The sequence below is a fragment of the Ranitomeya variabilis genome, chromosome 1 (assembly GCF_051348905.1).
Source record: "Ranitomeya variabilis isolate aRanVar5 chromosome 1, aRanVar5.hap1, whole genome shotgun sequence".
NCBI lineage: Eukaryota > Metazoa > Chordata > Amphibia > Anura > Dendrobatidae > Ranitomeya > Ranitomeya variabilis.
This window is the reverse complement of record NC_135232.1, coordinates 795,566,753-795,592,813: the sequence shown is the minus strand read 5'-3', so window position 1 is coordinate 795,592,813 and position 26,061 is coordinate 795,566,753. Positions and strand designations below refer to the sequence as shown.

General features: G+C 44.0%; 1 protein-coding gene across 2 annotated transcripts in view; it reads right to left on the bottom strand.

Annotated features, from left to right (window-relative positions):
* ZAP70 (zeta chain of T cell receptor associated protein kinase 70) overlaps nt 1-26,061 on the bottom strand; it is a 210,186-nt gene that overhangs the window by 50,519 nt on the left and 133,606 nt on the right. For both annotated transcript variants that reach the window (XM_077273511.1, XM_077273518.1), the window contains exons 7-8: nt 6,675-6,723; nt 2,600-2,780 (exon numbers count right to left, since the gene is read on the bottom strand). In XM_077273511.1, coding sequence (XP_077129626.1) covers nt 2,600-2,780; nt 6,675-6,723 — 230 coding nt within the window. The remainder of the gene's footprint in view (nt 1-2,599; nt 2,781-6,674; nt 6,724-26,061) is intronic.

Here is a 26,061-nt window from a genome sequence, read left to right as displayed (position 1 = left end):
TGTTTTGGGCCTGTCGCTGGGCAACATGGACTTTCAACTCCCTCCAAAGGTTTTCTATGGGGTTGAGTTCTGGAGACTGGCTAGGCTGCTCCAGGACTTTCATATGCTTTTCACAAAGCCACTCCTTTGGTGCCCTGATGGTGTGCTTGGAATCATTATCATGCTGAAAGACCCATCCACATTTCATCTTCAATACCTTGCTGATGGAAGGAGGTTTGCACTCAAAATTCTCCCGATACATGGCCCCTTCAATCTTTCATATACACGGAACAGTCGTCCTGGTCCCTTTGCAGAGAAACAGTCCCAAAGATTGATGTTGCCACCCCCATGCTTCACAGTAGGTATGGTGCTCTTTGAATGCAACTCAGAATTCAGTCTCCTCCAAACATGACGAGTTTTGTTTCTACCAAACAGTTCTACTTTAGTTTCATCAGACTGTTGTGAATTCTGCTTTTGGGTTCCCTCCGGTGGTAGTAGGTGGTAATGCAGTTGTCCCTGGGTTGCAGTCCTGGTCAGGTGTGTCTGCTGATTGCAGTTCTGACTGGGGTATTTAGGTGTGCAGGATTCATTAGTTCTTGCCAGTTGTCAATTGTTGTTGGGAGGTGTTGGACCTCTGCTTGGTTCCTCCTGCCTTTCTGCCAAATCAGCAAAGATAAGTGTCTGGTTTTTTTTTCTGTGGCACACATGCTGTGTGCTTCATAATTCAGTGCTATTCTTTTGTGTTTTCTTGTCCAGCTTAGATTGTGTCAGTATTTTCTCAGTCTTGTTGGATTCTCTGGGGTTGCAGATATTCATTCCACGTCTTTAGTTAGATTGTGGAATTTTTTGTATTATCTGCGGTGGATATTTTTGGAAGGGTTTTATTACTGACCGCCTAGTATTCTGTACTATCCTTTCCTATTTAGCTAGAGTGGCCTCTTTTGCTAAATCCTGTTTTCTACCTGCGTGTGTCTTTTCTTCTCCTACTCACAGTCATTATTCGTGGGGGGCTGCCTATCCTTTGGGGTTCTGCTCTGAGGCAAGGTAGTTTTCCTATTTCCATCTATAGGGGTATTTAGTCCTCCGGCTGTGTCGAGGTGTCTAGGGTTTGTTAGGCACACCCCACGGCTACTTCTAGTTGCGGTGTTAGTTCAGGATTTGTGGTCAGTACAGGTTCCACCGACTCCAGAGAAAGATTCATGCGGCTCCAAGGTCACCGGATCATAACATCAGACCATATGACATTCTCCCAATACTCTTCTGGATAATCCAAATGCTCTCTAGAAAACTTCAGACGGGCCCAGATATGTACTGGCTTAAGCAGGGGGACACGACTGGCACTGTAGGATCTGAGTACCTGGTGGCGTAGTGTGTTACTGATGGTAGGCTTTGTTATGGTGGTCCCAGTTCTATGCAGGTCATTCACTAGGTCCCCCCGTGTGGTTCTGGGATTTTTGCTCACCGTTCTTGTGATCATTTTGACCTCACGGGGTGAGATCTTGCGTGGAGCCCCAGATCGAGGGAGATTATTAGTGATCTTGTATGCCTTCCATTTTCTTATTATTGCTCCCACAGTTGATTTCATCACACCAAGCTCCTTGCCTATTGCAGATTAATTCTTCCCACCCTAGTGCAGGGCTACAATTTTGTTTCTGGTGTCCTTCTACAGCTCTTTGGTCTTCACCATAGTGGAGTTTGGAGTGTGTCTGTTTGAGGTTGTGGACAGGTGTCTTTTATACTGATATCAAGTTCAAACAGGTGCCATTACTACAGGTAATGAATGGAGGACAGAGGAGCCTCTTAAAGAAGAAGTTACAGGTCTGTCAGAACCAGAAATCTTTAGGTGACCAAATATTTATTTTCCACCATAATTTGCAAAATAAATCTTGCCAAATCAGACAAGGTGATTTTCTGGATTTGTATTCTCATTTTGACTCTCATACTTGTGGTTTACCTATGATCTCTATTACAAGCCTCTCTCATTTTATTAAGTGGGATAACTTGCACAATTGGTGGCTGACTAAATACTTTTTTACTACTGTATAGCTTTCAGACCTATAACTGACAATATAAATTCCCGTTAGTTCATTATAGGTTTTTGACATTCTGGTGTATTATGCAATGTTATGCAATATTAAATTTATGTATATATTATTTATTTATCAGAACAATTCTTTTGTCACTGTACATTAATATTGTTATTCATATTTATTATGTATTGTTGCACAGTGCACTTTCAGCAATAATGCTTACATACTTGCATAAAATGTTATTTTAGACTTTGTCACAACGTGCAATATTTAGTTATTTTTCATGAAATTCCTTGTCACTGGATATCTATATTTATTTATTGTCAATATATTGTTGCTCAGAAGTTTTAATCTTTGACATACTGTTTATAACTCTATAAATTATTAATTATTTATTTTCTTTTTTATCTCGCCTCTTGTGGCCTATGTTTTTTTTTTTATTGTCAATTATAAAAGTAATTTGTATAAGCATTACATCTGCCTATGTTTTCAGAATGCTGTTAACCTGCAGATTAACCCCATATCTGCAGGTTAATAGTGTATTTTTACATGACAGGTTCCTTGGATAAATGTATCACAGAATGACTTACTTTTTCATCTTGTAAACCCCTTTTTTGACACAGCCAAAATTTCCTGAGCCCAATTCTACTTCGTCTATCAAAAGAAGTTCTCTCTTTAAAAAGACTTTGCGTTCCTTCAGTTCTTCCGGATCACTGTAGGGGCTGTCATACACACTAGTGTCCATGGGCAAAATCCGGGTTTTCGAATCGGCTATAAGTAAATTTACATTATTATGTAGGAAAGCCAGTGTATTGTATATAGATAATACTGCACAAAAGTTTTAAGCAGGTGTGGAGCAAATGTTGCACAGTATAAATCCTTTCAAAAATAGAAGTGTTAATAGTTTATTTTTATCAATTAACAAAATGAAAAGCGAGTGAACAAAATTAAAATGTAAATCAAAACAATATTTGATATGACCACAAGATTTTTAAAGAACTTGACTGGGAGGTTGTTCTGAACATATTAGAGAAATAATCACAAATCCTCTGTGGATTTAGGCTTGTACAAATCCTTTGGTCTCTTCATATTATCCCACATAAACTTATAGTGCACCTATCAGCAAGATTGTGCACAGTAAACTGCAGACAGTGTCAGGCTGGCGCCATTATACTGATTTACAATGATGCCTGGTGATGAAATCTGTCTTGTGGTTGTTGTTTAATCTTTATTTTCAGTTTTCAGTTAATGAGATTCTCGTGCTCCAGGGCGGCCTGTGGGGGTCTTCGTGTGGTGCTCTGCTTACATATGCATCCTTATGGCTTATGATAGGTGACTGATCCCTCACTGACCTGCCCAATATTTTACATATTGAATATACCATTGTTTAAATAAGAACCATTCATCATGCAGGCGCCGTTGCCGCTGCTGTAGAATGATACAATGTATAATATGCATATATTCATTTTATTTGGACCTTTTGTTTTGTTGCCAAAAAAATATCAATCAAAATGGTGGCGGTGGACGTGCCTGCACAGCAGCATCTATCGGAATGCGATAAATGCTACTGCACAGGGGCGACCGCCAACGCTATTTTGATTAAGATAATTAAGGCACCACTGCCAGCGCCTGCATGATGAATGTTTTGGGTTTTTTTTTGTCTTTTTTAACAATAGTATATGCAGTATGTAAAATAGGGGGCAGGTCAGTGAGGGACCAGTGACCTATCATAAGCCATTTACATTTTTTTTTACTCGTTCACTATGCATTTTGTTAATTGAGAAAAGTAAGCTATTTAAATCTCTGTTTTTAAAGTGTTCTTACTTTGCAGCACTTTTCCACCTAACTAAAACTTTTGCACAGTATTCTATATGTAATAGTAACAGTATCCCTAGATTAGTCCATAAAATATATTATAAAGGTTGATGATAAAAAAAAAGTGATACCATACTTTGCCGGTTATAAGACGCACCCCAAATTTTGAGGAGAAAAATAGGAAAACAACCTTTTTTAATAAAATGGTGGTGTTTCTTTTAATCCATGTTCCTTATTGCTTACTGGTGGTGGTGGCTGCCATGCTGAGATGAGATCTTGGCAAAAATAATATAAGAATATTTTTTATATATATTATATATTTTTTTTTTTTCACTTAATTCTGAAATAATAGGATTCCAAAAATATCAACACCGTCACAGTAAAAGCCTATCTGTCAGCAGGTAGGGGGAGATACCCTGATTCCAGGGATGTGTCACTTATTAAGCTGTGTTTTGCTGTTTCAATGCAGGAGATTATTACTGCAGGAAAAATTGCCTTTTGCATCCTATTCCAACCATACCCCTAGTACTGTTTAGCAGTTTTCTGTAATTATACAACGTACACAGAAAGCTGCCAATCAGTGGTATGAGTGGGTTATACACAACTTAGCATTCCGGAAACTGCTAGATATATAGAACAGAAAACTGTGGTTCTATCACAACTTCTGCACCCAGTAAACAGGATATCTGCCCCTACAACAAGCTGCTGTTAGATTACATACAAAACCTGCTGATGGATTCATTTAACTGATGCATTATGAAAGTAAATATCAACTCTTTTTTATTTTAATGCATTGATAAAAAAAAAATCTCTTGAACACCCCTACACTCCTTTAATGTTAAAAGTTGCACTAAAATGAATTAGTAAAATCAATGAATAAGATCAAAACAATTTTTCAGTATCAACCTCTAAGTACTGATCTTTTTTTTTTTTTTATCTTTTTTTTTTTTGGGGGGGGGGGGGTTATGGCAGACTCAGAGAAATAAAACCTGCAGCAAAATACAGTAGCTTCTATAAAAATCTACTCCGCTCTTTAAGGAAATTCACCTGCAGTGAAAATTTTAACATTTTAAATCATATCAAGAATTGCTTGTGTATCTTTTAAAGTAAAAATTTCAGCAAATCTAAATTATTGCAGAACATTTTGTGGAATATTAGAAGACATAAGAAGGGGAGAAGATGCAGGTTAGATATCAAAAAAAAGTTTTTGACGGTGAGGGTTATCAGTGAGTGGAACAGGCTGCCACGTGAGGTAGTGAGTTCTCCTTCAATGGAAGTCTCCAAACAGAGGCTGGTTAGACATCTGTCTGAGATGGTTTAGTGAATCCTGCATTGAGCAGGGGGTTGAACATGATCACCATGGAGGTCCCTTCCAACTCTACCATTCTATAATTTTATGACATCCCATGCAAAAAATTATGGAAATCTGTAAAAGATAGATGTAAATACAGAGATCTCCTGGGGACCAAATACAGTAAGTGTTGCTATGGGATTACCAGTGGAGGCGACAACTATGTTGTTTTTTATTCTATACAAGCAGCTGGTTTACAAAAGGAAATCATCAGCTACCTCTTCCCGATATAGTCTAAAATACAACAAGTTACACCAAATGTTGATACCAATTGCACCATTGTGTTACGATACAATGGACTATCGGAAAAGATTTGTCACTGCTTACATGTTAGCAACTGTAATCTGAAGAATTTTCATAATATACTGTATGGCCCAAATTTATCATTTGTATTTATTTTTTTTAAATCACTTTTGTCTTGTAGTATTAGTTGCCATTTTTGGTGCCAAATTGATCAAAATGGTGAATGTGAATTATGAATTTGGTACAAAGTCAAAAATGGGCTTTCTTCCTGTCTTGAACAGGTTTTGCAACTCTTGCCACAAAATGTCCCACAGGGATCCAAAATCATAAAGATTGAGCCAAAATTTTGACATTCAAAAATACAACCGGGAAGAATGGAATTAAGTTGAGCCAAATTTTGTGACTGTTTAAAAAGTCACAATTAAGGAATCAGGCGAAAACATCTCGAGTTGCTAAAATCTGCCCACAAAGCAGAAAACAAAACAAAAAACAACAGGCGAGCACATATAAAATGGACTTCAAAAAAGAAGCAAATAGAATAATAAATCAAGTCCAAACAAAAAGAAATACACAAAGCTAGCCAAAAACAGGCACAAAGGCAATGATGAATTGGGACCTATTTTTCCAGAAAGGACGTCTGATCTTGTGTTCTGCTTTTGCATGCATTGCTATTGACGCGGAGGAGAAGTCCGGTGTACACTAATGTGGCCCAGTAAGGATGCGAGGTCCTTTCATGGTTTAGTATTTTATGCTATATTGATGGAAATATGAAAAAGTCATGGCTTCTTGAAAAAGGGGAGGAAAAACGAAAACCAAAAAAACCTGAAAATGGTCATGGCCATTTTGTACAATAGATGTGCAGCATTTTTAGTTTTTCTTTTTTCTCCACTGTGTGCAAGGTCAGTAACTAGCTGCTTTGCTCTTATGCCATGTCCACACATCCGGGTGTCACGGTCTGAGCATAGACAATGACGTACAGATCAGACGCATGTCTCCTGAACCGAACTTGACAGTCTTATAGACATACTGTATATGAGGCTGTTAAGCTTAAGTCGGCAACCTGCTTCCAGTCTGTGTTCACACTGTGACACACAGATCTGTGAAATATGGCATTATACAAGGAAGCTCCTGGAATGGTATCGATATGATAAAACTCATAGCCTGCATCAATGTATACCAGTTTTCAAATCAGCTTTGATTGCATGCACTACCTGATTACATAGCAACGTACACAAAAAAATACCTTATGTTCTTACCAAGGAAAGGTTCAGGGGTATATCCATCAAAATTAGCTGATGGTTGTCTCTGGATAAAACAGATTGGAAGAAATAATGTTAGTATTTTCTATTGACTCAAAACTTGCGGAGCATTTTACTGTGTTGTTTCATCTTATTAAAGAGGACCGTCACCAAATTTGTCATGTTGAACTGGACACACAATGTAACAGCGACTGCAGAGTGGAATAAAACATTTAATTTTTTTATCATATTTTATTTTGTCTTTCTTTTATGAATATATTAGCAATTCAAGTATTTGGTACCTAATGAGTTAACATTTGTTAAGTCCAAGTGGGTGTTATCAGATACTTTTCATTGGGGGGCATATACTTCTTACTGTAAGGGCTCATACTTACCTGCGAGAAACTCGGATGAGTCTCGCAAGTTAATACCTGGCACTGCACCTGGCACTCAGGAGCGGAGCGTGAGGCTGCCTATATTGCTATGCGGTGCCGGGTATTCACGTGCGAGACTCATCCGAGTGTCTCGCAGGTAAGTATGAGCCCTAAGAGTTGCTATCTAACACCCACTTGAACTTAAAGAGGTTACCCACCTTTAGGGACTATTTTTTTCTTACTATACCCCGGGTCCCTGACGTCACAAGGCAAGCCTGCATTTTTCCTGTCAGATGATGGCTGAGATAGGCTAGGTTCACACTTGTGTACCGGGGCTTTGAGGACGGCTGTGTACTTCCTCTGTGAAGCTCCTCCCACTTCCGCACTTCTTCTGTTTAGGTCCGCCTACTTCTGCATGAGTCTCGCGTACCTATCTTTAACATTGGGTACGCAGGACATGCGGATGTATGTGGATGCATGCGGATGCGTCGTTTTGACGTGCCCGCCAACCGCACGGGGATGCAACAAGTTGAACCTAGCCTCACTCAGCCATAAGCTGCCTCTAAAAACAGTGTGTGAAGCAGAGCTGTTAATTAACGCTGTCAATCTCAGACAGCAGCATTTAATGCATGCAAGTCTGTGCCGTGATCATGGGGCACAGATGGGTGTGCATGACAGCTGTGGGTTTGCTGAAGACCGCAGTGCTTGTCATGAAAATTCTCATGTGAAAGCCAGCTTGTAGCTGACTATGATTTTTGAAATGTATAGCAGTGCTGATGCATTGCTATGTACAGAGCAAACTATCAGCAAAAGTTCAAGTCCCCCAAAGGGTCTGAAAAGACAATATAAAATAAAATAAAAGGTTTTTAAAAATGACATAAAAAATACAAAAGGTCAAATCATCCCTCTTTTGCCCCATTAAAAATAAATCAGACAAAAAGTTAAAGATATACACAGATTTGTAAAAATCCGATCTATCAAAATATAGAATAAATTAATCCGACTTGTAAAGTGCGTAATGAGAAAAAAATCGAAACACCAGAAATAAGGTGTTTTGGCCACTACAACTGCAGCGCCCCAGAGTCCTGGTCGTTGCAGTACTGTGGCTCCGCCACTATGGGGAGCTACGGTGCGTCCGATGGCACTGAAGGAGTTCATCTGATCAGGTATCACAGACACCAATACATTTCACAGCTGGGCCTCCGGGGGGAGCTAAGGGTGCTATTCATTAGGCCACTCCCCACCATAGTGGGTAAACTGGGGGTCAGGCAGGAAGTTAGATCAGAAAGCTGACTGGGTTGGAACCAGGCAACACCTTGTGGCAGAGGGTGTTGCGGGGGGAAGATACAGTAGGGTCTCTGTCAGGGGTGGGATCCTGACAGAGGCTTGGCAACAAGGACGAACGTAACGGGACCGTACCTGCTCCGGGAAGCGGCGGTACCCAAGAAAGGACTAGAAGAGAGATAGATTGTGCTGAGTGAGAAACGAGATCACGCAAAGGAGAAACACCAGTAGGAGTCGTGCTGTAAGACCGGAGCAACATCCTACTGAGGCGCACTACCGGTGGCCGGAACGCCGAGGGAGTAGAATAACATTCAGCTTCAAGCAATACTCCAAACAGCGGCAGGACAGTCAGTTTAAGGCGGGCTGTCTAACTCAAATCACCTATGCAGTCTTGGGGGGCAACTTGTGGAGAGGGGCGACTCTAGGGTCCCGGAAGAGCTCCGAGCCTACCCGTCAAACGGGTACCGTCCCAACCAGAACATCAGGGAGGGACGGAGGATTAGAAGAACATCATTTAATCGAGTTGTGAGGGAACTTAAGAAACAGACACAACGGTTGTGGGGACTTTCCGTAAGCACAGCAGGGAAGGACCACAACACATAGCGCTAGAAGGAAGGCACCGATTTCCACCTGTGAGGAGAACTCTGCAGGTGCCATTGGACCGGCCGGACTTGCGCAGCCTGGTGAACCGTATTCTGGACTGTGGACTCAGAGATCTTCAGTAAAGAGGTAAAGAGACTGCAACCTGGTGTCCTCGTTATTTACTGCACCGCACCACCACTACCATCATCCACACTTATCATTCACTGTGCGCCCCACGGCAGGGTCACGGACCGGGGCCTAGCCGCCGTGACAACCCCAGAGCAGAGACTCAGAGGCCCGGTACCGGGTACCCCTCGGCCCTGCGGCGGGTGGGGGCGCTACAACTTGGCGTCACGAACAGGATCTACTTAAGCCTGGAGAATCAGGTCATGTGTGCCTTGGAACTGTGGTTTATTGTGCTAGGACTGTACTATGTTGCAAAGACTGTGTTACGACATTCCCCGCCAAAACCGCCGCCATTATAACACTATGTGGCGCGCAGGGAGCATGGGGCGTGTCCTCGTGGGCGTAGCTTGGAAGAGTGGCGCGAAGATGGAACCCGCCCCTCATCGATATTACTATGTCCAGAGAATATGCCCATCAAGGAGAAGGGCCCGCCTCCTAGTGTGGGATGGTGGAGGAGAGAAAGGCCGCCATCCGGACGGGGAGGGGCAAGAGCCTCTGGAGGCCACGAGGCAGAATCCGATTGGCAGCATGGAGCGCGGAAGTCACCCCGGAGAGGGAGAGAAGACCTGTGCCAGGTTCTACCAATGGGAGCCGGCGGAGTCCTTACCAGGCTGCGCTAATCAGGAAATCCTCGGGGCGGAAGTGGAGGAGCTGTGCCGGCAGTTCCGGAGTCTGTGCCAGCGAGCAACCACCCCTGGCGAGGAGCCGCATCCGCACCAGGTATCGGTCCTGCAGCCGACAACGGAGGAGGCCGGCACCGGAGATGCATCGGAAGCAGGTAACCGCGCCGATCCCGGCGTGGCGATTGAAGAGCCCCTGCTGGTGGATGTAGACTCACCCCCACCACGACCACCCGGGCGAGTGTGTAGCCGTCTTGAATGCGAGAGGCCCTGGGAAACTCTGCAGATGGCCGATCGCCCCCTACGGCCCATCAAACAACCCACGCAGCTCCAGGGAGAATGGGTAACCTTCAAATGGACCCGCGCAGCCACTACCAATCTGATGGGGTTTCCAGGGGATGCCCAGGAGGAGGGGGAGAGTATCGAGGTCATCCGCCAGAGGGAGTACCGCCAACAGCTGCGCCAGCAAGAGGAAGAGTGGGCCCGCAAGAAGGAGCTCCGGCGTCAGGCTGAGCAAGAGAAGGACCTTCAGAATAAAGCCCAAGTCAGGCAGGTTGCTGAGGAGAACTGGGGCCCGCAGCGCTATGGCGTGATCAACACCTTCCGGCTGCAGGGAGGTTGGGGCTTCATTAAGGAGCCCGGTCTTGCCTTGGAAGTGTTTGTAAACCGGCGGGATGTAGAGGCACACCTCATTGAGGGACACCCAGGCCGGGATCTTTACCCAGGAGACCGGGTTCGGTACACCCGCCACTGGGGGGATAAGGGGTGGTATGCCCTGCATGTGCGCAAATACAAGCCGGAAGTGACAGTACCATCCTCTGATGATTCACCAAGGCCGGCGGTTATTGCCCCGATCTCCCTGTGCGCCAAATGTCTGCGGGCCATCACTCCAAGGAGAACCGTGAGTACCCAGACCCCTATCCAGGGTGCGGACGCCCTCTATGTGGTGGCGGGGGGAGACCGGTACTCGCGGAAGCCGCCCCCAGACTTGGAAGAATAAACCTCGATACCATGAATCTGTAAATAGTTGCTGTTTTCCTGTGTTCTGCTAGACCCGTCCAGGGTAAACTTTTAAGGGATCCTTTTGTTGACCCGGGATCCCTATTGTTTTGTTTTGTTTGTCTTTCCAAAGTTTTTGCACAAGTTTTAGAACTGCTGAAATCATGAACAGTGCATGATCCGAACTTCTTGTATATAGTTTGCACCTTATTAAAGGCGCTCCCTACTGGTTTTACTTCAAAAAGGACTCTTTGTGAAGATACCACACTGGAACCTTTGCTGAGTATGGACTGGTAGCTTGAGAAGATATGCTACCTCATAGAGACTTGGTCCCCTCTTAAAGGGGATGTTCATTTGTGCGCGTAAATGGTGATATTGCTTTAAGACAAATAGCAATAATGTTTTGACGAACAGAAAGTGATGATGATGTTTACATGAATAAGTTATATGTATTTGACTAGTTAAATTGTGAAGAAATACTGATGATGTTCTCTGAGAAGAAAAAGTGAAAGATAGAAGAAGGATGCAGTGGGCCCGTAGGGATAGACGTGGTGTCCAGCATGCATGATAGAGAGAAAGATAATGAGAAGGTTTAATGTTCAATAGAAAATGGTTGATAACGTTGATAGATAATTAGGATAGAAGGTAAACCCTGAGTCCTCATAGGAGTCATGCAGAGATGGCTCAGTGCTCTTAAACTGAAAGTAATGTTATGTTCTATACTGTGTATAGTAGTTGAAAAGGCAGAAGGCCCTGGCTGAACGGGGCGGTCCTGTAAATGAAAGGAGAGGCAGTAGGTCTGGTGCTGTTAGGACAGGCGGTCCTGCAGATTTAAAGAAGGAGAATGAAAAAAGTTAAATTACCTTATAATGTGATTATAGGAAGGTCTTTAGTGGATTTAGAGTGTATGTCCTTAAAGGCAATGTTAAATTATTGTTCAACAATTTTGCAATTAGTAGAATACCCGGTTGGGTAAGAAGAGTTATTTATAGCATGTTGCTATGATATTTAACCATGTTTGTAACGTTCAAGTGTCCTTACCTCCCTTAAAGGGAAGCCTGTTCAAATATGCTTATTGTTATTGCACTCAACAAAATTGTATGTCTTTTTGCTAACTTGTATTGTTGTTTTCTTCCCAGTCCCGGAGTACTGTGTTTAACCAGGGGGGAGTGCAGCGCCCCAGAGTCCTGGTCATTGCAGTACTGTGGCTCCGCCACTATGGGGAGCTACGGTGCGTCCGATGGCACTGAAGGAGTTCATCTGATCAGGTATCACAGACACCAATACATTTCACAGCTGGGCCTCCGGGGGGAGCTAAGGGTGCTATTCATTAGGCCACTCCCCACCATAGTGGGTAAACTGGGGGTCAGGCACGAAGTTAGATCAGAAAGCTGACTGGGTTGGAACCAGGCAACACCTTGTGGCAGAGGGTGTTGCGGGGGGAAGATACAGTAGGGTCTCTGTCAGGGGTGGGATCCTGACAGAGGCTTGGCAACAAGAACGAACGTAACGGGACCGTACCTGCTCCGGGAAGCGGCGGTACCCAAGAAAGGACTAGAAGAGAGATAGATTGTGCTGAGTGAGAAACGAGATCACGCAAAGGAGAAACACCAGTAGGAGTCGTGCTGTAAGACCGGAGCAACATCCTACTGAGGCGCACTACCGGTGGCCGGAACGCCGAGGGAGTAGAATAACATTCAGCTTCAAGCAATACTCCAAACAGCGGCAGGACAGTCAGTTTAAGGCGGGCTGTCTAACTCAAATCACCTATGCAGTCTTGGGGGGCAACTTGTGGAGAGGGGCGACTCTAGGGTCCCGGAAGAGCTCCGAGCCTACCCGTCAAACGGGTGCCGTCCCAACCAGAACATCAGGGAGGGACGGAGGATTAGAAGAACATCATTTAATCGAGTTGTGAGGGAACTTAAGAAACAGACACAACAGTTGTGGGGACTTTCCGTAAGCACAGCAGGGAAGGACCACAACACATAGCGCTAGAAGGAAGGCACCGATTTCCACCTGTGAGGAGAACTCTGGAGGTGCCATTGGACCGGCCGGACTTGCGCAGCCTGGTGAACCGTATTCTGGACTGTGGACTCAGAGATCTTCAGTAAAGAGGTAAAGAGACTGCAACCTGGTGTCCTCGTTATTTACTGCACCGCACCACCACTACCATCATCCACACCTATCATTCACTGTGCGCCCCACGGCAGGGTCACGGACCAGGGCCTAGCCGCCGTGACAACCCCAGAGCATTAACTCAGAGGCCCGGTACCGGGTACCCCTCGGCCCTGCGGCGGGTGGGGGCGCTACACAACACTGTGATAAAATGCAATAATAAAACATATCTACCCAAAATGATATCAGTAAAAAAAAGCCCTCACACAGCCACATGTCCCAAAAATTGAAAACATTAAAGGTCTAGCAACACAAGCAACATTTTTTTATTTATTTTTTTATTCCGATTCTTTTCTCACCACTTAATAAAAACAAAACTACACATGTTTGGTATCAGCATAATCGCACTGACCTGGTATGGAGAATCATATTGCCAGCTCAGTTTTAACATATTCTGAACATGATAAATAAAAACCTAAAGAACAACTGTGGGCTGATGGACTATGCAACACAGTACCCCGAGGCAGTACAAAGGAGAAACTCCTCTGCCAGGAGTATAGCCTAAGAGCTAGTCCATATTTTCTCCCGGAAGGGTCTGCCAAAGGAGATCCTGACAAACCAAGGAACTCCTTTTATGTCCAAAGTGATGAGGGAATTGTTGCGTAAGGCTCTCCAGATTACACAACTCAGGACGTCAATGTACCATCCGTAGACGGACGGCTTGGTGGAGAGGTTCAACAACTCCATGCTTAAGAAGGTGATGGAGAGGGATGACCAAGACTGGGATTGTCTACTCCCATTATTCTCTGTTAGTGAAGTTCCACAGGCCTCTATGGGGATTTCACCATTTGAGCTCCTATACGGACGTCACACTTGGAGACTTCTGGACATTGCAAAGGAAACTTTGGAAGCTGAAGATACACTCTACCAGAGCATCATCGAGTGTGTGGCCCAGATGCAAGACAGGTTCGTGAAGGTGATACTGATTGTGAGGGAGAGCCTCCTTCAAGCACAAGAGGCCCAGGCAAGGGTGTACAATCGGTTGGAGAGACTGAGACAGTTTAGCCCTGGAGACCTGGTGTTGGTGTTGATCCCATGATAGAAAGTAGGTTTCTGGCAAAGTGGCAAGGGTCACACAAGAGGGTCAAAAAGTTAAGTGACGTCAGCTAAAAGGTCCATCAGCCAGGGAGAAGAGAGCCATACCAGGTATACCACATAAATCTGCTTAAACCATGGCGAGACAGGGGCCCGGTTGAAGTTACATACCCAGGTACAAATCATAAAGCTAATGAGTCACCCGCCAGGGCCTAGGGACACTTAGTACTGGGTCCGGTTGTCATTAAAGGGGTGGTCACAGTGGCGGCGACCCGGTCCGTAGCCCTAGGCGCCCAAGTAAAAGGGATAGTTTTTAAAGGGAGTTGCAAAGCAATAAAAGTTTGTGATGCCACCAGTGATGCTCGGTCAGAGGTGAATGACACTGCTTAAAGGGGTCCTCTGAGGGTGATGGTACGGCAGCAAGATGGTATCGCTTCCCACAGGAGAAGCTGGGTCCACAGGGCTCCCGGTGTGCTGAGCAAGGGTGGTGAACGCCGGCAAATAAATGGAGGACACAGGGTTGTAACGTCTTTACCTGGTTTACTGGTTGAATCAGGCCACAGTCCAGGGTACCAGGAACAGGTGGTGATGTGGCCCGGCCGGCCTGGAGGCAATGGTGGTTCCCTCTCCCAGGTGAGGTCCGTAAGTTTTCCTGCACGCACTCATCTGCAAGATCCTTGCTGCCTGTGGCTCCCTGACAAAGTCCTCTCTCTCCAGTCCTGGGACAGTTACCCATATGGTGGGTAGTGCGAGTCTTTTTATAGGGTCTCTATCACGACCCGGGCTCTTCGTGTACTGCTTCACCTTCGGGTGTGGGTGCGGGCAAATTACATAAAGTTCTTTGCCCTCTGGTTCTGCTGTGCGACCTGGAGTTCAACACAACCTCAGGCTCCCGGTGCCCAATTCCTGCGCTTTGGCTCAGAGGGTGCCTGGTCACAGTTCCCCTCTAAGCCCTTTCCTTCTCCTTTGCTCCTTTCCTCAGATGCTCACTAACATTCCAACCCTTCAGGTTATCTTCCATTCCTGGACCTGCATCTCATACGTGGCTGCACGGCCCCACTCTCTGCTCTCACTCCTCTCTCCTCCACTGTCTCTGAACAACTGACTAACTCCTCCTCCAGACCAGAATACATATATCTGTGGGAAGCTCCCCTGAATCTGGGTTCAGAGCTCCCCCGTCTGATCTGGATTCAGAATGTGTTGAATGTAGATGCTTTACCTGATAAATGGAATCCTCCTTGCCTCCAAGCATGATATTGCCCTCACCGAAAGAAAGGCAACATCACTGTAACAACCGGTTACCTGGGGTGTTACACTAAGGTGAACTATGGCACACTGGTAGAGACACTGTCACTGGCCCCAAAACAACAGTGCTGAGAACTGCTTCAGCAAAAGCAAGACCTGTTTTTGGAGTTAACAGGAGGGACACAGGTTGTCGAGCATGATATCTAGAAGGAACCGCATGTATGGATAAACCAAAAGCCATATCGAATCCTTGAAGCCCACCGCGAGGCTATTTCGAAGGTGGTGAGGAGAATGTTGAGTCTGGGTGTTATTGAGGAGTCAAAGAGCAGCTGGTTCATCCCCATTGTCCTTGTGCCAAAGCCGTATGGAGTGTGGCATTTCTATACAATTACAGTAAGTTAAATGAGGTGTCCAAATTCGATGCATACTCAATGCTCTGGGTCAATGAACTCATTGAGAAGCTAGGGCCAGCCAGATACATCACCACCTTGGACCTAACAAAAGGGTAGTGGCAAATTCTTCTGTCCCAAGGAGAAGATGGCCTTCTCTACACCTGATGGGTGTTTCAGTACACCAGGATGCTATTCGGTCTCCAGGGAGCCCCAGCTACCTTTCAGAGGGCCATGGACCAGATCCTAGCCTTTTACAAAAAGTATGCTACAGCTTACCTGGATGACATTCTGATCTTCATCCCGGATTGGGGAAATCATCAATCCTGGCTGAAGGCAGTACTGGATGCTCTGATGAAGGCAGGGTTTACCATAAACCCAAAAAAGTGTGCCATGTGGAAAAAAGAGGCAAAATACTTGGGCTACATTGTCAGAAGGGGTGAAATAAAGCCGCAAGTGAATAAGGTGGAAACAACCCAAAATTGGCCACAACCAGTATCCAAGAAACAGGTTCGGGTGTTTCTGGGAATTGTAGGATACGATCGGCTATTTATCCCAAATTTCGCACTGACCAACATTCTTAGGGACACAAAGACGTCGATGGTCAAATGGTCTTCTGAAGTTGAGATGGCTTTCCAAGAGTTGAAGCTCGCCCTGTGTAATCAGCCGCTCCTGATCACACCTGACTTCAGTAAGGCTGTTTCCACGGTCAGGAAACACTGCGTGTTTGACGCTGTGTAGAGCCGCAGCGTCAAACACGCAGCGTCCAGATGTTACAGCATAGTGGAGGGGATTTCATGAAATCTTGTCTCCAGTATGCATTAAAAGATGCCTGCGGCAGACCCGCGTAAACGGACATGTGGCGCGTCTTTTCAGAACTCAGCATGTCTGTTTACAATGTGGCGACGCTCTGTCGCCGCACCGTAAATTTACCATAGACTATCATTAGATACGGTAAAACCGCATCTAATGATTAGTCACATGCGTAGTAACTGCATAAACGCAGCTTACTACCCATGTCTCCTAATTAGTGTTGAGCATTCCGATACCGCAAGTATCGGGTATCGGCCGATACTTGCGGGTATCGGAATTCCGATACCGAGATCCGATACTTTTGTGGTATCAGGAATCGGTATCGGGATTAATATCAATGTGTAAAATAAAGAATTAAAATAAAAAATAGGGATATACTCACCTCTCCGGCGGCTCCTGGACTTTACCGCCGTAACCGGGAGCCGTTGTACCTAAGAATGCGCGCTTGAAGGGCCTTAAATGAGGTCACTGCGCTCTGATTGGTCCGTAGCGGTCGCGCGACCAATCACAAAGCAGTGACGTCACCTAAGGTCTTTCAAGCGCTTGAAATACCTTAGAAGACGTCACTGCTTTGTGATTGGTCACGTAGCGGTCACGCGACCGCTACGGAGCAATCAGAGCGCAGTGACCTCATCTAAGGCCCTTCAAGCGCGCATTCTTAGGTACAACGGCTCCCAGTTACGGCGGTAAAGTCCAGGCTGTCGGAGGGTGAGTATATCCCTATTTTTTATGTTAATTCTTTCTTTTAAACATTGATATGGATCCCAGGGCCTGAAGGAGAGATTCCTCTCCTTCAGACCCTGGGAACCATACAGGATACCGTCCGATACTTGGTGTCCCATTGACTTGTAGTGGTATCGGGTATCGGTATCGGATTAGATCCGATACTTTGCCGGTATCGGCCGATACTTTCCGATACCGATACTTTCAAGTATCGGACGGTATCGTTCAACACTACTCCTAATTTACATGCGGTCTTACCTGTCCCACCACCGGAAGTCCACATCCACTGCAGTTCTCGCGGTAAGTTAAGTTCTCGTGATAACTTAGCTTACCGCGAGAACTGCCGTGCACATGACCAGGGGTTGTCTCCGGTCACTAGTTTGGTTCTCATGGTCAGCTGATCAGCTGATTGTGAGAACACTGCAGTGCAGGTGATCGATCTAGAGTTATCTCCGGCGGTCATCTACAAGCTCTGCTATGTATGGATGTCAGGCATCCAGATGTAGCAGAGCTGAACTCATCGTGGGACACTCATTATTAAATGGACTACGTCGGAGACAGGGAGCATACTGTTGGTTTATTTTATTTTTTTTTCCAGTAGAACGAGGGCATCGCAGGAATGAGCGTACAATAAAGATATCAAAACTGTGTGGTGTTTTATTTAATTAAAATACTTTATTCTGCATGTGTGTGTTTTATTAACCCTTTGACAACTATAGGATTAGTAATGGTGGATATCTTATTGACGCCTCCCCATTACTAAGCCGACTTAATGTCACCTTACAAAGGTGACATTAACCCCTTATTACCCCCTATGCCACCACTACAGGGCAGTGGGAAGAGAGAGGCTAAGCACCGGAACTGGTGCATCTTACAGATAGGCGATTTCTGGGGCGGCTGGGAGCTGTTATTTGTAGTCAGGGGAGGGGGGCAATAACCATGGCCCCTCTCTAGGCTATGAATATCAGCCTTTCTGGCTATAAATTATAGGGGGACTCCACATCATTTTTTGGGGGGTCCCCCTATTTTTATAGCCAGTAAAGACTAAATATACAGCTGCGGGCTGATATTCATAGCTTGGGAAGATCCATGGGTATTAACCCCTTCACAGGCTACAAACATCCATTCCCCAGTCGCTGGCTTTCCCTCTCTGGCACAGAAAATTGTGCGAGAGCCCCCGCCATTTAAAAATTATTATTTTTTTTAATTAAACAGATATTGCGTTTAAAGCTGGGGTCTTACTTGCGAGAAACTCGCACGAGTCTCTCGCTTCAATACCTGCCACTGCCACCACCACTCGGGAGAGGAGCGTTCAGCTGCATAGAAATACATGCAGCCGCACACTCCACTCCCGAGTGCCGGCGGCAGTGCCAGGTATTGAGGTGCGAGACTCATGCGAGTTTCTTTCAAGTATGACCCCGGCCTAATGCAGATTTTGTGTGTATGTCTTTATTTAAGGCCAGGATCACACATGCGAGAAACACGGATGAATCTTGCATCTTCTACTCGGCACTACCGCCGTCACTCGGGAGCGGAGCGTGCGGCTGCATAGAAATACATGTAGCCGCACACTCCGCTCCCGAGTGATGGTTGCAGTGCCGGGTATTGATGCGCGATTTGTCGGAGTTTCTCGCATGTGTGATCCCAGCCTTACTCTTTATTACCATTTTTTATGTTTATTACTAAACATTAGGCTTGGTATTATCTATCTATCTATCTATCTATCTATCTATCTATCTATCTATTTATCTATTATCTATCTATTATCTATCTATCATCTATCTATTCTCTATCTATGTATCTATCTATCTATTGTATCTATCTATCATCTATTATCTATCGTATCTATCATCTATCGTATCTATTATCTATCTTTTATCTATCTATCGATACATCTATCTAACTATCTATAGATATACTGTATCTATCGATAGATATATTAATAGATAGATACATATATATCGGTAGATAATAGATAGATAAAAGATAGATAGATACAATAGATAGATAGATATCAGTAGATAATAGATAGATAGATAGATAGATAGATAGATAATACATAGATAGATAGATAGATAGATAGATAGATAGATGTATCTATTGTATCTATCTATCTACTTATCTATCATATCTATAGATATATCTATCTATCCATCTGTGTGTCTAAACATTATTCTTCAATGGAGTATGTAAATGAAGAGGTTGGACAAGAAATGACATCACAATTCTTTTTTTGTATATCTTTATTTAGCTTACAAAATACACAAATACGCATAAAAAAAGCATCAAAACAAGGATGAAAAACGCATCAAAAACGCAGGTGACTTCCCAGTGACCTCAGATGCAGATTTGGTGCAGATTTTACCTGCATCAAATCCTGAGCAAATCCTGATGCAATCCTGACCGTGGAAACATACCCTAAGGAATTTGTCGTCCAGACGGACGCTCTGAGGTTGGGTTGGGAGCCGTGTCCCAAGAAGTAAACGGGGAGGAACATCCCCTCCAGTATCTAAGTAGAAAACTCTCTGTGAGAAAAACTACACCATTGTGGAAAAAGAGTGTTTGGCCATCAAATGGGCAATTGACACCCTGAGATACTACCTGTTAGGCTGGAAGTTCAGGATAGTGTCAGATCATGAGCCCCTGAGTGAAAGGACAGGGAAGAATGCCCAGGTGACTAGGTGGTTTCTAGAGCTCCAGGACTTTAGTTTTCATGTGGCGCACAGGCCCGGGAAGCTAAATGGTAATGTAGATGCCATGTCTAGACTTTCTTGTTTGGTGACTGAAGGTGCCGAAACACCCAACTTTGCGCAGAGGGGGAATATGTGACAAAGTCACTGGCAAAGTATTGGAAGAGAAATATGTTTCACTGAGGCTATTAGCTTCAGTGGTTTGAATCCTAGAAGTTTGCTCTAGTACACTATATACTGATAGGGTTTAGTCGGCCATTTTAAGGGCTGGGTTTTTGTGAACAATCATAGAGCGAGTGGGAGGTTGTTCACCATATCTCCATTCCAAGATGTGGTCTATGTTTTAACCCCTTCCCGACATTTGACGTACTATCCCGTCGAGGTGGGGTGGGCCCCCATGACCGCCGACGGGATAGTACGTCATACGCGATCGGCCGCGCTCACGGGGGGAGCGCGGCCGATCGCGGCCGGGTGTCGGCTGCATATCGCAGCTGACATCCGGCACTATGTGCCAGGAGCGGTCACGGACCGCCCCCGACACATTAACCCCCGGCACACCGCGATCAAACATGATCGCGGTGTACCGGCGGTACAGGGAAGCATCGCGCAGGGAGGGGGCTCCCTGCGGGCTTCCCTGAGACGATCGGTACAAGGTGATGTACTCACCTCGTACCGAACGTCTTCTCCCTGCAGGCCCCGGATCCAAAATGGCCGAGGGGCTGTATCCGGGTCCTGCAGGGAGCACTTCCGGGTCGCAGCAGGCTGCAGATGAAAGCTGCAGCCTGCTCCGATGAAAGTATGATCGCAGATCTGATAGAGTGCTGTGCACACTATCAGATCTGCGATCTGTGATGTCCCCCCCTGGGACAAAGTAAAAAAGTAAAAAAAAAAATTTCCACATGTGTAAAATAAAAAAATAAAAAATTCCTAAATAAATAATAATAAAAAAAAAAATATTATTCCCATAAATACATTTCTTTATCTAAAAAAAACAAACAAAAACAATAAAAGTACACATATTTAGTATCGCCGCGTCCGTAACGACCCAACCTATAAAACTGGCCCACTAGTTAACCCCTTCAGTAAACACCGTAAGAAAAAAAAAAAAAAAACGAGGCAAAAAACAACGCTTTATTACCATACCGCCGAACAAAAAGTGGAATAACACGCAATCAAAAAGACGGATATAAATAACCACTGAAAACGTCATCTTGTCCCGCAAAAAACGAGCTGCCATACAGCATCATCAGCAAAAAAATAAAAAAGTTATAGTCCTCAGAATAACGCGATGCCAAAATAATTATTTTTTCTATAAAATAGTTTTTATCGTATAAAAGCGCCAAAACATAAAAAAATGATATAAATGAGGTATCGCTGTAATCGTACTGACCCGAAGAATAAAACTGCTTTATCAATTTTACCAAGCGCAGAACGGTATAAACGCCTCTCCCAAAAGAAATTCATGAATAGCTGGTTTTTGGTTATTCTGCCTCACAAAAATCGGAATAAAAAGTGATAAAAAATGGTCACGTGTCCGAAAATGTTACCAATAAAAACGTCAACTCGTCCCGCAAAAAAAAAAAACCTCACATGACTCTGTGGACCAAAATGTGGAAAAATTATAGGTCTCAAAATGTGGAGACGCAAAAACTTTTTTGCTATAAAAAGCGTCTTTTAGTCTGGTTTCACACTTGCGTTTTTATCTGCATGCGTTTTTTAAAAAAACCACATGTGTGAAAAAATGCATGTAAACGCGGTAAAACGCATGCGTTTTTATAGAAAAACACAAGAAAAAAACAAAAAACCCTAACCCTACCCCTAACCCTACCCCTAACCTGAAATACGTGGCACTGAAATACGTGGCACTGAAATATACGTTTATATACGTATATACGTATATAAGTGCCACGATATTTCAGTGGCCACGTATTTAAGTGCCACGTATTTAAGTGCCACGTATTTAAGTGCCACGTATTTCAGTGCCACGTATTTCAGTGCCACGTATTTACGTGCCACGTATTTACGTGCCACGTATTTACGTGCCACGTATTTTTCAGTGCCTGAAATACGTGGCACTGAAATACGTGGCACTGAAATATCGTGGCACTGAAATATCATGGCACTGAAGTATTTACGTGTCACGTATTTTTCAGTGCCTGAAATACGTGGCACTGAAATACGTGGCACTGAAATATCGTGGCACTGAAATATCGTGGCACTGAAATACGTGGCACTGAAATACGTGGCACTTAAATACGTGGCACTTAAATACGTGGCTCTTAAATACGTGGCACTTATATACGTGGCACTTATATACGTGGCACTTATGACTGTCAGAAAATGTTCAGTAAACGGTTAGGGGTGAGGTTAGGGGTAGGGTTTCAGGTAGAATTGGGGAGTTTCCACTGTTTAGGCACATCAGGGGCTCTCCAAACGCGACATGGCGTCCAATCTCAATTCCAGCCAATTCTGCGTTGAAAAAGTAAAACAGTGCTCCTTCCCTTCCGAGCTCTCCCGTGCGTCCAAAAAGGGGTTTACCCCAACATATGGGGTATCAGCGTACTAGGGACAAATTGAACAACAACTTCTGGGGTCCAAGTTCTCTTGTTATCCTTGGGAAAATAAAAATTTGGGGGGCTAAAAATCATTTTTGTGGGAAAAAAAATGTTTTATTTTCACGGCTCTGCGTTGTAAACTGTAGTGAAACACTTGGGGGTTCAAAGTTCTCACAACACATCTAGATAAGTTCCTTGGGAGGTCTAGTTTCCAATATGGGGTCACTTGTGGGGGGTTTGTACTATTTGGGTACATCAGGGGCTCTGCAAATGCAACGTGACGCCTGCAGACCAATCCATTTAAGTCTGCATTCCAAATGGCGCTCCTTCCCTTCCGAGCTCTGTCATGCGCCCAAACAGTGGTTCCCCCCCACATAGGGGGTATCAGCGTACTCAGGACAAATTGGACAACAACGTTTAGGGTCCAATTTATCCTGATACCCTTGTGAAAATACAAAACTGGGGGCTAAAAAATCATTTTTGTGAAAAAAAAAAAAAAAATTTTATTTTCACGGCTCTGCGTTATAAACTGTAGTGAAACACTTGGGGGTTCAAAGTTCTCACAACACATCTAGATAAGTTCCTTGGGGGGTCTAGTTTCCAATATGGGGTCACTTGTGGGGGGTTTGTACTGTTTGGGTACATCAGGGGCTCTGCAAATGCAACGTGACGCCTGCAGACCAATCCATTTAAGTCTGCATTCCAAATGGCGCTCCTTCCCTTCCGAGCTCTGTCATGCGCCCAAACAGTGGTTCCCCCCCACATAGGGGGTATCAGCGTACTCAGGATAAATTGGACAACAACTTTTAGGGTCCAATTTATCCTGATACCCTTGTGAAAATACAAAACTGGGGGCTAAATTTCATTTTTGTGAAAAAAAAAAAAAATTATTTTCACGGCTCTGCGTTATAAACTGTAGTGAAACACTTGGGGGTTCAAAGTTCTCACAACACATCTAGATAAGTTCCTTGGGGGGTCTAGTTTCCAATATGGGGTCACTTGTGGGGGGTTTGTACTGTTTGGGTATATCAGGGGCTCTGCAAATGCAACGTGACGCCTGCAGACCAATCCATTTAAGTCTGCATTCCAAATGGCGCTCCTTCCCTTCCGAGCTCTGTCATGCGCCCAAACAGTGGTCCCCCCCCACAAATGGGGTATCAGCGTACTCCAGACAAATTGGACAACAACTTTTGAGGTCCAATTTATCCTGATACCCTTGTGAAAATACAAAACTGGGGGCTAAAAAATCATTTTTGTGAAAAAAAAAAATAATTTTTATTTTCACGGCTCTGCGTTATAAACTGTAGTGAAACACTTGGGGGTTCAAAGCTCTCAAAACACATCTAGATAAGTTTCTTAGGGGGTCTACTGTAAAATAGCGCTTCTTCCCTTCTGAGCTCTGCTATGCGCCCAAACAATGGTTTACACCCACATATGGGGTATCGTCGTACTCAGGACAAATTGCACAACAACTTTTGTGGTCTAATTTCTTCTCTTACCCTTGGGGAAATAAAAAAATGGGGGTTAAAAGATCATTTTTGTGAAAAAATATGATTTTTTATTTTTACGGCTCTGCATTATAAACTTCTGTAAAGCACTTGTTGGGTCAAAGTGCTCACCACACATCTAGATAAGTTCCTTAGGGGGTCTACTTTCCAAAATGGTGTCACTTGTTAGGGGTTTCAATGTTTAGGCACATCAGGGGCTCTCCAAATGCAACATGGCGTCCCATCTCAATTCCAGTCAATTTTGCATTGAAAAGTCAAATGGCGCTCCTTTGCTTCCAAGCTCTGCCATGCGCCCAAACTGTGGTTTACCCCCACATATGGGGTATCAGCGTACTCAGGACAAATTGTACAACAACTTTTGGGGTCTATTTTCTCCTGTTACCCTTGGTAAAATAAAACAAATTGGAGCTGAAATAAATTTTGTGTGAAAAAAAGTTAAATGTTCATTTTTATTTAAACATTCCAAAAATTCCTGTGAAACACCTGAAGGGTTAATAAACTTCTTGAAAGTGGTTTTGAGCACCTTGAGGGGTGCAGTTTTTAGAATGGTGTCACACTTGGGTATTTTCTATCATATAGACCCCTCAAAATGACTTCAAATGAGATGTGGTCCCTAAAAAAAAATGGTGTTGTAAAAATGAGAAATTGCTGGTCAACTTTTAACCCTTATAACTCCGTCACAAAAAAAAATTTTGGTTCCAAAATTGTGCTGATGTAAAGTAGACATGTGGGAAATGTTATTTATTAAGTATTTTGTGTGACATATGTCTGTGATTTAAGGGCATAAAAATTCAAAGTTGGAAAATTGCGAAATTTTCAAAATTTTCGCCAAATATTTGTTTTTTTCACAAATAAACGCAAGTTATATCGAATAAATTTTACCACTAACATGAAGTACAATATGTCACGAGAAAACAATGTCAGAATCGCCAAGATCCGTTGAAGCGTTCCAGAGTTATAACCTCATAAAGGGACAGTGGTCAGAATTGTAAAAATTGGCCCGGTCATTAACGTGCAAACCACCCTTGGGGGTGAAGGGGTTAAATAGTCAGCATTCGATGTTTAGTGTGTCTGCAGAGGCTAACTCCAGAGAAGTGATCATGTTTGTGCTATACTGAACCTTGTGTTTTGCTAAGCCTGAGAGGGCGGATCCCCACAGACGTATGTTTTTTTGCTTTCCCATTATGCCAGAAAGGTCATGTTTGTTTTGATGAACTTCACATTGGTTTATGATGTGCTTTAATACACCAGTGAGAGAGATTGTGAGACAGCATTCCTTTGTCTGCTTCCTTGGGAAACCGAATGAGCCGATCTTCCCCACCTCACTGAAGTGTCCTTGGGATCCAGGAAAAAAAAATGATTTTACTTTTGCATTTTGATGATTTGCAAACAGATCCACCTCTGGATAACCCCTTTTTCTTATAATCATGTGGAAGATATCTTTATTCAGACTTTATTATCCGGGATGTAAATTCTTTCTGCTAAAAAAATCTGCTTGAATGTTGCCAGAGCCTCTTAAATGGAGAGCTGATTAAGAAAGGAGATGATGTTCTGCCCAGTTGAAGATTTTTGCTGAAATTTTCTGCACATTGTTTATATCTCATGTTCCCCTGATGTCTCAGGTGGTCCACAGTAGTCATGTTGTCCAAATAAACTTTGACATGGGTCTCCTGAAGCAGAGAGGTTGCTGCCTTGAGGGTCTCTTCTATTGCCTTTAATTCTCTGAAGTTTGAGGACTGTCTGTCAATCTTTTGTGGCCAGATTCTTTGGAAAGCCACTTGGGATATTACAGCTCCCCAATCTCTCATTCTGGCGTCTACTTTCACTGGAGTCAGCGGAGTCAGCGGATACTGAATCCAAGGTGTTCCTTTAGCCAAATGTTCCAGAAGTTGCCACCAATTCAGGGATTCTTTTACATGGTTTGGCTGGCGGATTCTGTTGTTGACAGAGAAAAGATATAATTCTTCAAGATTCTTGTATGGGCCTGAGACCATTGAATGGCTTGAATGCAGGATATCATGGACCCCAGGACTGACATAGCAAACTTTATAAAGACCATCTTTCGGTTCTTCAGGGTATAGACCAGGGCCGGACTGGGACTAAAATTCAGCCCTGGCATTTGAAGTCACACCAGGCCCACTTGTCACATGGTGTCTGTATAATAGCTTTGGACACTTGTAGGTTACAAGTAGTGAGGGGAGTGTAACACGACTATATAACATATAAT